This window comes from Theropithecus gelada, chromosome 2 (genome assembly GCF_003255815.1).
Source record: "Theropithecus gelada isolate Dixy chromosome 2, Tgel_1.0, whole genome shotgun sequence".
NCBI lineage: Eukaryota > Metazoa > Chordata > Mammalia > Primates > Cercopithecidae > Theropithecus > Theropithecus gelada.
In genome coordinates this window covers 192,422,018-192,434,856 of record NC_037669.1, presented here as the reverse complement: position 1 = coordinate 192,434,856, position 12,839 = coordinate 192,422,018, and the positions used below count along the sequence as shown (strand labels likewise).

At 36.5% G+C, this 12,839-nt stretch overlaps 1 protein-coding gene across 7 annotated transcripts in view; it reads right to left on the bottom strand.

The window, feature by feature from the left end:
* DLG1 (discs large MAGUK scaffold protein 1) overlaps window positions 1–12,839 on the bottom strand; it is a 280,132-nt gene that overhangs the window by 81,892 nt on the left and 185,401 nt on the right. For all 7 annotated transcript variants that reach the window (XM_025376048.1, XM_025376049.1, XM_025376050.1 and 4 more), the window contains 2 exons: window positions 10,959–11,103; window positions 666–786 (listed from right to left, as the gene is read on the bottom strand). In XM_025376048.1, the coding sequence (XP_025231833.1) occupies window positions 666–786; window positions 10,959–11,103 (266 nt within the window). The remainder of the gene's footprint in view (window positions 1–665; window positions 787–10,958; window positions 11,104–12,839) is intronic.

The following is a 12,839-nucleotide window of genomic DNA, read 5'->3' as shown; positions in this document are numbered from 1 at the left end:
TTTCAGTGCAGTTAGTAATTTTAGATGAAAGTAAATTTTGTGTGTCAGAGTATCAAGGATATACAGCAAACAAACAAACAAACAAACCCACCAGCCAGCCAAAGGGGCTCACGTCTGTAATCTTAGTACCTAGGGAGGCAGATACGGGAGGGGAGCCTGAGTCTAGGAGTTTGAGGATGCAGTGACTTACGTTCATACCACTGCACTCTAGCCTGGGCAACACAGTAAGACACTGCTGCTAAAATCAAACCAAACCAAACCAAACCAAACCAAACCACCACTTGTGGAATTCTGAACACAAATCAAGTAACTGCAATATTTTTATGGTATATGTTAGATAAGGAACATATAAAATGTTACTTTAAAATAGGCATGAGAATTTTCTTAACTTAGTTTTACTAAGCTAATTCCTAAGAACAATTTACCAAGCCTTAAAGAAAAGCAGTATTAATTTTAGAAAAAGAGCAGTAATTTATTTGAAAAATAAAACATTTTTATATTTCAGGCTCTTCAATGAATCCTTCAAAGGAAAAAATTAAGCTGTAAGCTCACTAACTGTCAATAAATTTTTTTAGTCCTAAAACTTGTGGCTATCTTACATGGCTGATTAAAATTCAATTTAATAGTTGATTTTATGTAAGAAGAACGAACGTTAACTTCCTTACCTTGTAATTTCATCATCTCCAAGCACTGCTTTAGAAACTGGTGAGTATCTGGCTGGTGATGCTGGTGTCTGGCCCAAGAAGGAAGATGGGCTAACATGGTTATCGACAGGCTGAGAAGAAGCTTCAAAATAAAGAAAGTGAAAAATACTTCAAAAACGAAACAAGCCAATCAGCATTCCATTTACGAGTGATTAATGTGTAATTTATAGTCACTCCTTTGTATATCAGAATTTGGTAGAGAGAATTTATTCATCAGCTAAAAAACTGGATGTTATGTTGTCCAGGTTAGTCTCAAACTCCTGTCCTGAAGTGATCCTCCCACCTCAGCCTCCCAAAGTGCTGGGATTACAGGCATAAGCCACCACACCCAGATTACTATTTTAAAGAATTACATACAGTCTAAATTTGATTGTGAATAATAAAACCAGAGGTTTTCCAGTAAGTGCAAAAAGACTATGTCCTCATACTATCTCAGATCTCTCAACCTAATTTACATCTATTCTTTTAAATTCACCCATAGAAGAATAAAAACCTGGTAAAAAGCAAAAATGAAAAATAAGCAAAAACCGTCATCCAGGCGTAGTGGCTCACGCCTGTAATCCCAGTACTTTGGGAGGCCAAGGCAGGTGGATCACCTGAGGTCAGGAGTTCGAGACCAGCCTGGCCAACATGGTGAAATCCCGTCTCTACCAAAAAAATACAAAAATTAGCCAGGTATGGTGGCGTAGCCTGCAGTCTCAGTTACTCGGGAGGCTGAGGTGGGAGAACCTCTTGAACCTGGGAGGTGGAGGTTGCAGTGAGCCGAGATCGCATCACTGCACTCCAGCCAGGGTGACAGAGTGAGATCCCCTGTCTCGAGAAAGAAAAAAAGAAAAAAAAAAAAGAAAAGAAAGAAAAAACCATCCGTTGGTTCATTTCAATAGTAAGAAATACCACATATAGCTTTTCCATTCTAGCAAAAGCTAATAACAGAAAATTATGAAGTGATTCCTGACCATGCTTTCCAAAGACCCAGTAGGTAACACATGGCAGTTGTAGCTTTCAAAGACACAAGACACTTGAATTATTTCAATCATTACCAAAACACAGAGGAAGCAATATTTAACTTTCTAGAGGCTTTAACTATGATAAAGTTACAAAGCACTTCAAAAAGAGCTGCATTATTTAATTATCCAACATAAATCTCTTTTTTATTAAATTAGAGCATATCTTCTATGGAGAGAAGCAGCATACTACACACCGGAGTACAAAAATGCAGGAATCATTCGTTCAAATTACTATAGTGGCCAGACAGATAACATAAAGGAATAAAGTGATCTGAATGAAAGACACCAGGAAATGACTGAACCTGTGGGGTTTTAGAGATGTAGTATGTCTACTGATATCACAGGTTTGCAGTACCCAACAGCAATTGTTTCCTATCCCAGTTCATCTCTAAGATGCTCTTTTGTATTTGAGCCAAAGCACTTTCTACCAATGGCTCTTAACTTTGAAAGTCCAAAGTCTTTCCTGGGTGGTAAGAATATGTGATTTTCAAGTGAACTGGTATGTAGCCCTCAAACAACAGATACCCACGTTAACCTCTACTTTTAAAAATCCAGAGTTTATCGCTTTTTGACTCTTAAATTCTTTTGTTGCATTTTCATATTTAGATGAAACAAAAAACAACTAGAAAAGAAATTCAGTCAAACGCCCAAACCAGGAAATACACATTTTCCCTGACACATCCAGACTATGTGTCAATGCATCCTTGCTGGGGCAGTTAATCTCACATGTAATGCATACTCTTAGACAACAGGGACTAAAAATTAATGTTCCTATGAAAGAAATGACGGCCTCAAAGAAGGATCAGATAAAGTAGTACTATTTCTTATGTCCCAAATCTTATGTAAAAAGGTCCCCCAGAGAAGCACAAAACAAGGATGCCTATTTCATTTTTCTTATATATTAAGATTAATGATTCAACACCTCTAAGATTTTATAGAAAAGCAAGTAGAGGAGCTTGAAGTGGAAATGGGAAAAGACTGGTGGCCAAACCAGAAGTTTAGCAAGGCCATGAAGCTAAAAAGAATATAAGTTAAAAGTGAGAAGATACATAATGTAAAAAACAAAAGCATTTTAATGCCAGCAGAGAAACTGTATTCTCTGTTAGATTCAACAGACTTCTTTTTTTTCTACTTTTATTCCTGAGTATCATATTTCAATTATCTTATTTTGGTTATAAACATTGTGGCTCTTTATCTTCTATAGTTCATGTATAACTTCTATAATCTTCTCTATTTCTTTTACTATTCTTGCTAAAAATATTTTTCAAACTAGTACATAAATTGTTTTCCAATTTTGACATCTGCTCACTTGCAAGGTTGCCTCTGTGAGAAACATCCCTCCATCAGTGCTTGACAATCACCACACAAAAAAATCAAATGTTATCTAGTCCTCTTAGGTAACAAGAGACAGAAAATCTGAACACACTTGTATCTGCTAAGGAAAATGCATTCAGAACTAAAATCCTTCCCAAGAAAACTCCAGGGCCAGATAGATAGATAGCTTCATTGGAAAATTCGAAAAAACATCTAGAGATAAAATAACATTCTGAAACATTACAAGACAGAAAAATTTCAGGACACTATCATAAGTTCATGCTTGTGAACACAGATGTACACCCTTAAACAAAATACAAGCAGTTCAAAATCAATGATATATAATATGTATTATAATGATGTGGGTTCCCCCCACAACAAATGACTGGTTTAACATTAGAAAATCAATGTAATTTATCACATTAACAAAATAAAAGAGAAAAATCATCTCAATAAATAATTGGATGAAATTCAATACTCACAAGACAAAAACTCCCCATAAACCAGGATTAAAGGTTAACTTTCTTAATATAAAAAGTTATCTACAGAAGACCTGATGGTAACACCACATACAATGGTGAAATACTGTTTCCCCCAGTTTGTGAACATGACAGTGATATTAATTATCACCATTTCTGTTCAACACCTAACTGGAGGTCTTACCAATGCATCAGACAAGAAAAAAGAAAATCAACAGTATGAAGATAGGAAAGAAGGAAGTAAAATTCATTGTTCACAGATGACATGGTTATATACATAGACAATCTGAAAGATCTATAAAACCTAATATTAACAAATTTAGCAAGATTGTTGACTAGGCAATTAATATACAAAACAGATCATATTTCTTATATATCAGTTAAAATTAGAAACATTTAAAAAGTAGTACATTTATAATAGCATGAAAAACATCAAGTACCTAGGACTAAATCTAACATATAAAACCTCTATTATACAACACTGCAAGAAGGACCTCAATAAATGAAGAGATATTCATATTAATGGACTGATTAAGAAACTCAATTTAATTCTTCCTAAACCGACCTGTAATTTTTGGATCTTAAAATTAAAAAGGAAATTCAAAGACCCAATATAATCTTGAACAGTAACAAAATTAAGCTTTACTTTAAATCAACATTTATTATAAAATTATGATAATTAAGAGACTGCAGGTGGCACAAAGATAAATAGTTCAATGAAACAGAGGAGCCTAGAAATAGGTTCATTCATATGTGGTCACTTAAAAGCACCAATGCAATTCAGAGGCAGAAATGGTCTTTCAATAAATGATGCTGGATCAATTATATATCTGCATATTAAAAAATCTCTCATTACATGCAAAAATTAGATCAAAGTGGATCAGAAATGTGAAAGGCAAAATAATAAAGCTCCTAGAAGTCCCTTATGATCTAAGGACAGGAAAAATTTCAATGGGTCACTAAAAGCTCTACCTTAAAAGAAAGGACTGATGAGGACTTAAAAAATTTTATCCATCAAAAAACACCATTTTTTGAGGGGAAAAGGGAAAACAAACTCAGAGAAGACATCTGCAATAGACATAACTGATTAGAGTTATTTCTCAAATACATAAAACTTCCTTCAAATCAAGAATAAAACCAATAGAAAAATGTAAAAAGATTTGAACAGACATTGCATTGAACAAGAGAGTCAAAGCAATAAGCACAGGCAAAAAATGCTGAAAATCATTAATCATCAGGAACAACCAGCAATAAATAATCATCATCAATAAAATCATGAGATAACTTTATACATATCCATACTATTCATAATTAAAAATATGGATAATACCAAGGGTTGGTGAGATGTAGAAAAACTGGGGTATTATCTCCTATACTGTTGAAATTGTTTTGTTTTTGTTTTTTTTTTTTTTTTTGAGATGGAGTCTTGCTCTGTCGCCCAGGCTGGAGTGCAGTCGCACGATCTTGGCTCACTGCAAGCTCTGCCTCCCAGGTTCACGCCATTCTCCTGCCTCAGCCTCCCCAGTAGCTGGGACTACAGGCGCCCGCCACCACGCCCGGCTTGTTTTTTGTTTTTTGTTTTTTTTTAGCAGTATCAGCTAGAGACTAAACATATGCCTACCCTATAACACAGCAATCTCACTCCACGAGAAATGAGTGCTTATGTCTGACAAGGATGTGCAAAAATATCCACAGCAGCTATACTCATAAAAGATCAAAACTGTAAGTGATTCAACAGTAAAATGAAAAAAATTGTCATATACTTATACAATGGAATAATACATAGCAATTTTAAGAAGCCACCTGACTGATCATTAAGCGAAACTCTTAAAATTGGTACCCTTACTGAATATATGTTTTAATTCAATTAAAAATTAAATAAAGAGGTCAGGTGCAGTGGCTCACATCTGTAATCCCAACACTTTGGGGGAGCTGAGGCAGGATCACTTGAGGTTAGGAGCTTAGGCAACATAGTGAGACCCCATCTCTACAAAACAATTTTAAAAATTAGCTGGGCATGATGTCCTAGACACTTGGGAGGCTGATGTGGGAGCATCGCTTGAGCCCAGGAATTCAAGGCTACAATGAACTACAATTGTGTCACTGCACTGCAGCCTGAGCAACTGAGATCCTGTCTCAAATAAAAGAATACTTTTACAGACTTTCCCCATCTCTTTACTGGGTATTTTTTTTTTTTTTTTCCTTACGGAGTCTTGCTTTGTTGCCCAGGCTGGAGTACAGTGGTGCAATCTCAGCTCACTGCAACCTCCGCTTCCCGGGTTCAAGCAATTCTCCTGCCTCAGCCTCCTGAGTAGCTGGGACTACAGGCACTTGCCACCATGCCTGGCTAATTATTTGTATTTTTAGTAGAGACGGGGTTTCACTGGGTTAGCCAGGATGGTCTCAATCTCCTGACCTCATGATCCACCTGCCTCAGCCTCCCAAAGTGCTGGGATTATAGGCGTTAGCCACCGCACCTGGCCTCTTTTTTAAGAGATAGGTCTCATTATGTTGCCCAGGCTGGAGTGTAGTGGTTCGACACAAATGCAATAATAGTGCACTATACCCCCCAAACTCCTGGGTTCAAAAATCCCTCCTGCCTCGGCCTCCCAAGTAATTGGGGCCACAGGCACGCACCATTGTGCCTGGCTTTCTTCCTTTTTGATGTGAAGAAGTCTTAACATGGTAGGAAAATCAGCTCTTGGTGATATTAAATAGAGAAAAGGAGCAGTGTTAGAGAGGTATCTTAAGATTGTAGGAAGGTCTCTCCTATTTCCTTAAGATAAGGAGTACGTAAATACGTTCGTGTGCTGATGGTAATGATCCAGTCAACAGAGAATCTGATTATGCAAAAGAGAGAAGGGACAGCTGCAAGAACAATACTCTCTGCGGACAATAAATAATGACATTCAGTACACAAATGGAAGACCTGGTTTTCAACAGGGCCTCCTATCATAACACAAGTGAAAGTGGAGTTTTGGGGGAAAAACATAGTTACATAGGTATATCTGAAAGTGGAAAAATAAGGAAGTTCTCTTCTGGGTGCTTATATGAAATATGAAGTGAGATAATCAGTTATGACTGAATAGTAGATGGCAAGTGAAGGTTTGAGGGGAGGGAAAAATTCTTAGAGTAGGAGAGTGAATTAGGGAAATGTAGTAGGACTGCAGGCAAGAATAAGGTACCAAATAAGGCACCATCTATGATTTATGGCCATACGTAAAAAGCATAGTTTCGTGCTCTTCTCCAGCCACGTTCTGCTTTTTAGGAACCATAAATGAAATAGCAGAGTTTGGCTGCACCAGTGTTGGGGGATTCTGCTGTGAAGAAGGGGGCAAAGGACTTGAAGATGTGCAGTGAAGTGAACATGATGATAAATCATGGAATCTAAGCTAATACAAATAGAAAAATTGAGACAAGGGGCAACAAATTAATAACATCAAATGACTAAAGGTCAAAATGAGGTTGAATTGCTAGAATAGAGGTGAATGAACTGAGGCTTGTAGTCACAGAATGGGACGATTAAATTGATATTTTAGAGGTGATGAAAGTGTTAATAATTATAGATAATAAAATCTATACTATTATCTTGGAAGCAAGTAACTGAGTTGAAGTGGAGGGCAGGATAGTCAGAAAGAGATGAAGAAACCAGAAAGTCAGGGTGTTGGATGAAACATTAGTGTGGTTTCTGGACATGACCAGGAACGACAGCATGGATAATAGACCAGGAACGACAGCATGGATAATAGTGGCAAAATGACAGTGGGCCTTCGCGCTGAAGTCTTCAGTGACCAAAGCCAGATTGATGAGGAGAACATTAGATCACCGCAGCCAGGGACCGGTAGTAAGTTGAATGGCCTGACAGCAGGGTGACAGTGAGGGCTTCAGAAGAACTGATAAGTAAAAATCACTCACGTAAAAAAATTTTAAACACAAGTGCTTTTTAAAAAACACAAATAAATTGTTTATGAATTGCATACACAGAAGTGTACAACAAAACCAACATCTATAGTTGTCTAAGAAGGGAAGAGAATGGAAGCAAAACATTAAGATAAAGTTGAAACTGCAAGGTGAAATTCAGGTTTTTCATAATGCTTTATTAGTTCAATAACAGATGGGGGAAAAGTAACATAATGGGCCGGGTGCGGTGGCTCATGCCTATATAATCCCAGCACTTTGGGAGGCCGAGGTGGGCGGATCATCTGAGGTCAGGAGTTCGAGACCAGCCTGAACAACATGGAGAAACCCCGTCTCTACTAAAAATACAAAATTAGCCGGGAGTGGTGGCACATCCCTGTAATCCCAGCTACTGAGGCAAGAGAATGGATTGAACCCAGGAGGCGGAGGTTGTGGTGATCCGAGATTGCGCCACGGCACTCCAGCCTGGGCAACAGAGCGAGACTCTGTCTCAAACAAAACAAAACAAAAAACAACAACAAAAAAATACATACATAGAATATAAAATAAGAAACCTAAAAATACATAAGTACTTTAAGAACAACTTAGTCAACTGCAACACAATTGAACTGCATACAAATGTAAGCACTAGAACCCAAAAGTATAAAGATAAATAGTATCTGTCCTCATGTACCTAAGAGCATAGAAAATACCCTAAGTTTTAGATATATTGTAAGTCAGTGTTTCTCAAAGTGCAGGCCATGAACTAGCAGCACCAGAAACATCAGAATTAGAGGCATACCTCAGAGATATTATAGTTCCATACCACAGCGATAAAGCAAATACTGCAATAAAGACTGTCATATGAATTTTTTGGTTTCCCAGTGCATGTACAAGTTATGTTTACACTATACTAAGGAATAGCATTATGTCTAAAAATACAATGTACAGGCCTCAATTTAAGAATACTTCACTGCTAAAAAAATGCTAACAATCATCTGAGCCTTCAGCAAGTTGCAATGTTTTTGCTGGTGGAGCATCTTGCCTTGATATTGCTGGTCTTGATACTGAGGGTGGTAGTTGCTGAAGGGTGGAGTGCCTGTGTTAATTTCTTAAAATAAGACAAAAATGCAGTTGGCCGCATCCACTGACTCTTTCACAAAAGATTTCTCTGAAGCATGTGATGCTGTTTGACAGCATTTTACCCACAGTAGAACTTCTTTCAAAATTGAAGTGAATTCTCTCAAACCCTACCACTGCTTTAACAACTAAGTTTATGTAATATTCCAAAATCCTTTGTTGCTGTTTCAACAATGTTCACATTGTCTTCACCTACCAGGAGTAGATTCCATCTCAAGAAACCACTTTCTTTGATTATCTATAAGAAGCGACTCCTTAGTTGCTAAAGTTTTATCATGAGGTTGCAGCAATTCAGGCTCCACTTCTAACTCTAGTTCTCTTATTATTTCTACCAATTTGCAGTAACCTCCTCCACTGAAGTTTTGACCTGGTCCAAGTCATCCAGAGAGCTGGAATCAACATCTTTCAAACTCCTGTTAATGTTGATATTGTGACCTCTTCCCATGAATCATGAATGTCCTTAACGGCATCTAGACTGGCGAGTCCTTTGCAGAAGGTTTTCAACTTACTTTGCCCAGATCCATCAGAGGAATCACTATCTATGGCAGCTACAGCTTTATGAAATGTATTTCTTAAATAGTAAGACTTGGAAGTCAAAATTATTCCTTGATCCATGGGCTACAGAATGGATGACAAGTTAGTAAAGCATCAAAACGACACCGGTCTCCTTGCACGTTGCCATCGTAGCTCTTGGGCAGCTAGGTGCCTTGTCTAAGAGCAGGAATATTTTGAAGGAATTTTTTTTTTTGTTTTTTTCTGAGCAGTAGGTCTCCATAGTTGGCTTACAATATTCGGTCAACCATGCTGTAAACAGATATGCTGTCACTCAGGCTTTGTTGTTTAAGTTACAGAGCACAGGTTTTGTTACAGTTATGCAGAACAGGCAGATGGGCGTAGCATAATTCCTTGGATTTCTGGACTGGTAAATGAGCATTGACTTCAACTGAAAATCACCAGCTGCATTAGCAACTAACATGAAAGTCAGCCTGTACTCTGAATCTTTGAAGTCAGGCACTGACTTATCCTCTGCAGCTGTGGAAGTCCTAGAAGGGACCTTTTTCCAGCAGAAGGCTGCTTCATCTACGCTGGAAAACTGCTGTTTGGTGTAACCACTTCCATTCGGTATCTTAGCTAGATCTTCTGGGTAACTTGCTGCAGATTCTACATCAGCACTTGCTGCTCTACCTGCACTTTCATGTTATAGAGATGACTTCTTTCCCTCAACCTCATGAACCAACCCCTGCTAGCCTCACATTTCTCTTCTACAGCTTCCTCATCTCTCTCAGACTTACAGTTCTGGGTGAGGCTTCGGCTTGAAGGAATCTTAGGACTGGTTTGACCTACCTAGACCACTTCAAACTTGTCCACATCAGCAATCAGACTGCTTTACTTTCTTATCATTAGTGTGTTCACTGTAACAGTACTTTTAACTTCCTCCAAGAACTTTTCTTTGGCATTCACAACTTGGCTAAATGCAGCAAGAGGTCTAGCTTTCTCCCTTTACTGCCATTGGACATGCCTTCCTCACTAAGTTAAATCATTCTGACTTAAAATGAGAAATATGCAACTTGTCTTTTCACTTGAACACTTAGAGGTCATTGTAGAGTTATTAACTGGCCTAATTTCAATATTGTTGTATCTTGGGGAATAGGGAGGCCCGAGGAGAGCGAGAGAAACAGGGGAACGACTAGTCGTCAGAGGAGCAGTCAGAACACACTGTTCTACTAAGCTTGCTGTCTTACACGAGTGTGGTTGTAGCACCTCAAAACAATTAAAATAGTTAAACATCAAAGACCAGTGATCACAGATTACTGTAATAGATACCACAATCATAATGAAAAAGTGTGAAATATTGCGAGATTTACCAAAATGTGACACAGAGACATTAAGAGACATGAAGTGAGAACATGTTACTGAAGAAAAAAAGGTGCGGATAAATTTGCTCAATGCAGGATTGCCATAAACCTTCAATTTGTAAAATATGTAGTCTCTGTGAAGTGCAATAAAGGAACAATAAAATGAGGTATGCCTGTACTTTGCTTGTTAAAAGAATGAACTGCTTGTTAAAGCAAATTTCTGAGCTCAATTGAAAAACTATTAGAACAAAACAATTTCAATATTTGCAAGTGTTCTTTAGTGACTATTATTTACATAAAAGTTTGAAAATCAACCCTTTAAATGTAAGAGTAATCACTACTATAAAATAATAAAGGTAAAAAGGATCCCCCTTTCTAATTATAAAAATTTTGACTTAAAGTAGATTAAAAAAAAAAAAAAGAGTAGATTAAAATGCTTAATTGTTCCTTTAAAAATATTTGCATAATGTTTAAACTTTATTATACTGAGAACATTTCACTAATGGCATAACAACTGAAGAAATAAGATAAATTTAAGCAAACATATGCTAACAGACTTACAGTTGGTAATATCAGGTGGTGCATAGCCATCATTCATATACATACTTGTGGGTTTTGCCACTTTCAAATAAACAAAATCAGATGTGTTCTTTAAGGCAGTTACTGCTTCTTCATGAGTAACTTCTTCTAAACATACGTTATTCACCTAAAAAAAAATCCCAAAAGACATTTATGACATTTTCACTTGTTTTCTGAGTTTTGGAAACAATTTCACGAAAAGAAAGGGAAAATAAGAGAGTGATTTAAGGAAAATAAAGGTATGCAGAAAGAAAATACCCATGTTCGACATCTATGATCTCAGTAAGTTGTTTATCATGACATGTGAAGTTGTTGTATGTTAACAGAATAGCCCATCTTGATTCCAGCCTCCATCCCTCCTATTCTCCCAGTCTTGATTTTCTCTCATTCTTAGGCATTCAGGAATGTGTGTGGATGCATTTTAGACCTTTTCTTCTTTAAAGAAATGAAAACATATTAAAATTTTTGTTCTCATGTTAGGATTTTTAATGTAAGGTACCTTAGAGACTGTTCCATATTTGGACACAAATTAATAGAATTACTACACTGTTAAAAAAAAAAAAAGGCTGCACAGTAGCCCATTGTGTGGCTATATAATAATTTATTAAATATTATATCTGTTAATATTCCCATATTTAAATAGGAAAACTATTAGAACACAAGTGAGATATTTAAATTGTTCTCCTACATGGTTTTAGTAAATTTATACTCACTACCACAGCATATGAGAGTGCCCATCTACTTAGACCTTTGCCAACATTAAACATTATCAACTAATTTTAAAAATCTGTAAAATGATGCATGTTTTAATTTATACATCAGTTTTAAATTTCTACTTTTGTAATACTCAAGTTGAACTTTTTTTTCAATTATTTGTTGGCCATTCATCTATCTTCTGCATAGAAATATAACTGATTTTTAGGTAGTGATGTATCCTGCAACCAGTACTAAACTAATTTATTAGTCTATTAGCAGGTTCCTTAGGATATTCTATATACAATATGATGACATCTGCAAATACAGTTTTATTTCTTCCTTTCTAATCTGATTTTTTTTTTTCCCTTTTTCTTTTCTTACTGCCCTGGACAGAATCTCAAGGATAAGACTGATTAGAAGTGGTAGTTTGTGTCTTTCTAGCAATCTGTCAATTTCATCTAAGTTACCTCAGGTATTAGCACATAGTTACTCACAACAGTCTCTTGTTTTCCCTCTTTCATTCTTGCTTTCAGAAATTTCAGCCTTCTCTCTTTTTACTTGGCTGGTCTGAAGTTTTTCATTTTGTTGATTTTTATCAAAGGACCAACTTTCAGTTTTTGTCTATCTTCTCTACACCTTTTCTATTACCTATTTCAGTAATTTCTGCTCTAATCTTTATTATTTCCACCCTTCTGTTTGCTTTAGATTTAGATTGTTGTTCTCTTTGATACATTTTTTTTTGTAAATGAATAAAACATTATCAATGTTTCTGTTTTAAGTTACCTTGTATTAACAATATTAATATATTTTTCATTTTCCTAATCTGTACCTTTGTAATTGACAACAGCAGTTTTTAATATTTTCACAAAAAAATTTAAAGGTCACAGAAGAATAATTTCCCCTCATTGATTATGAACACTGCTTTGCAGAGTTTCAGCAGCATGGTCATTTTTATGGCTCCACATTACCATGCAAAGCAAGGACGGCCTGCATTTTGAAATACACATTAAACAGCTGTGGTATACTGCTGAAACACACATTCAATAGCTGTGGTATACTGTTGAAATACACATTAAATAGCTGTGGTATAACATATTCAATAGCTGTGGTATACTGTTTCTTTGGTGGCCTAGAATAAGCCATGCATCCTGGTATTCACACCCTTGT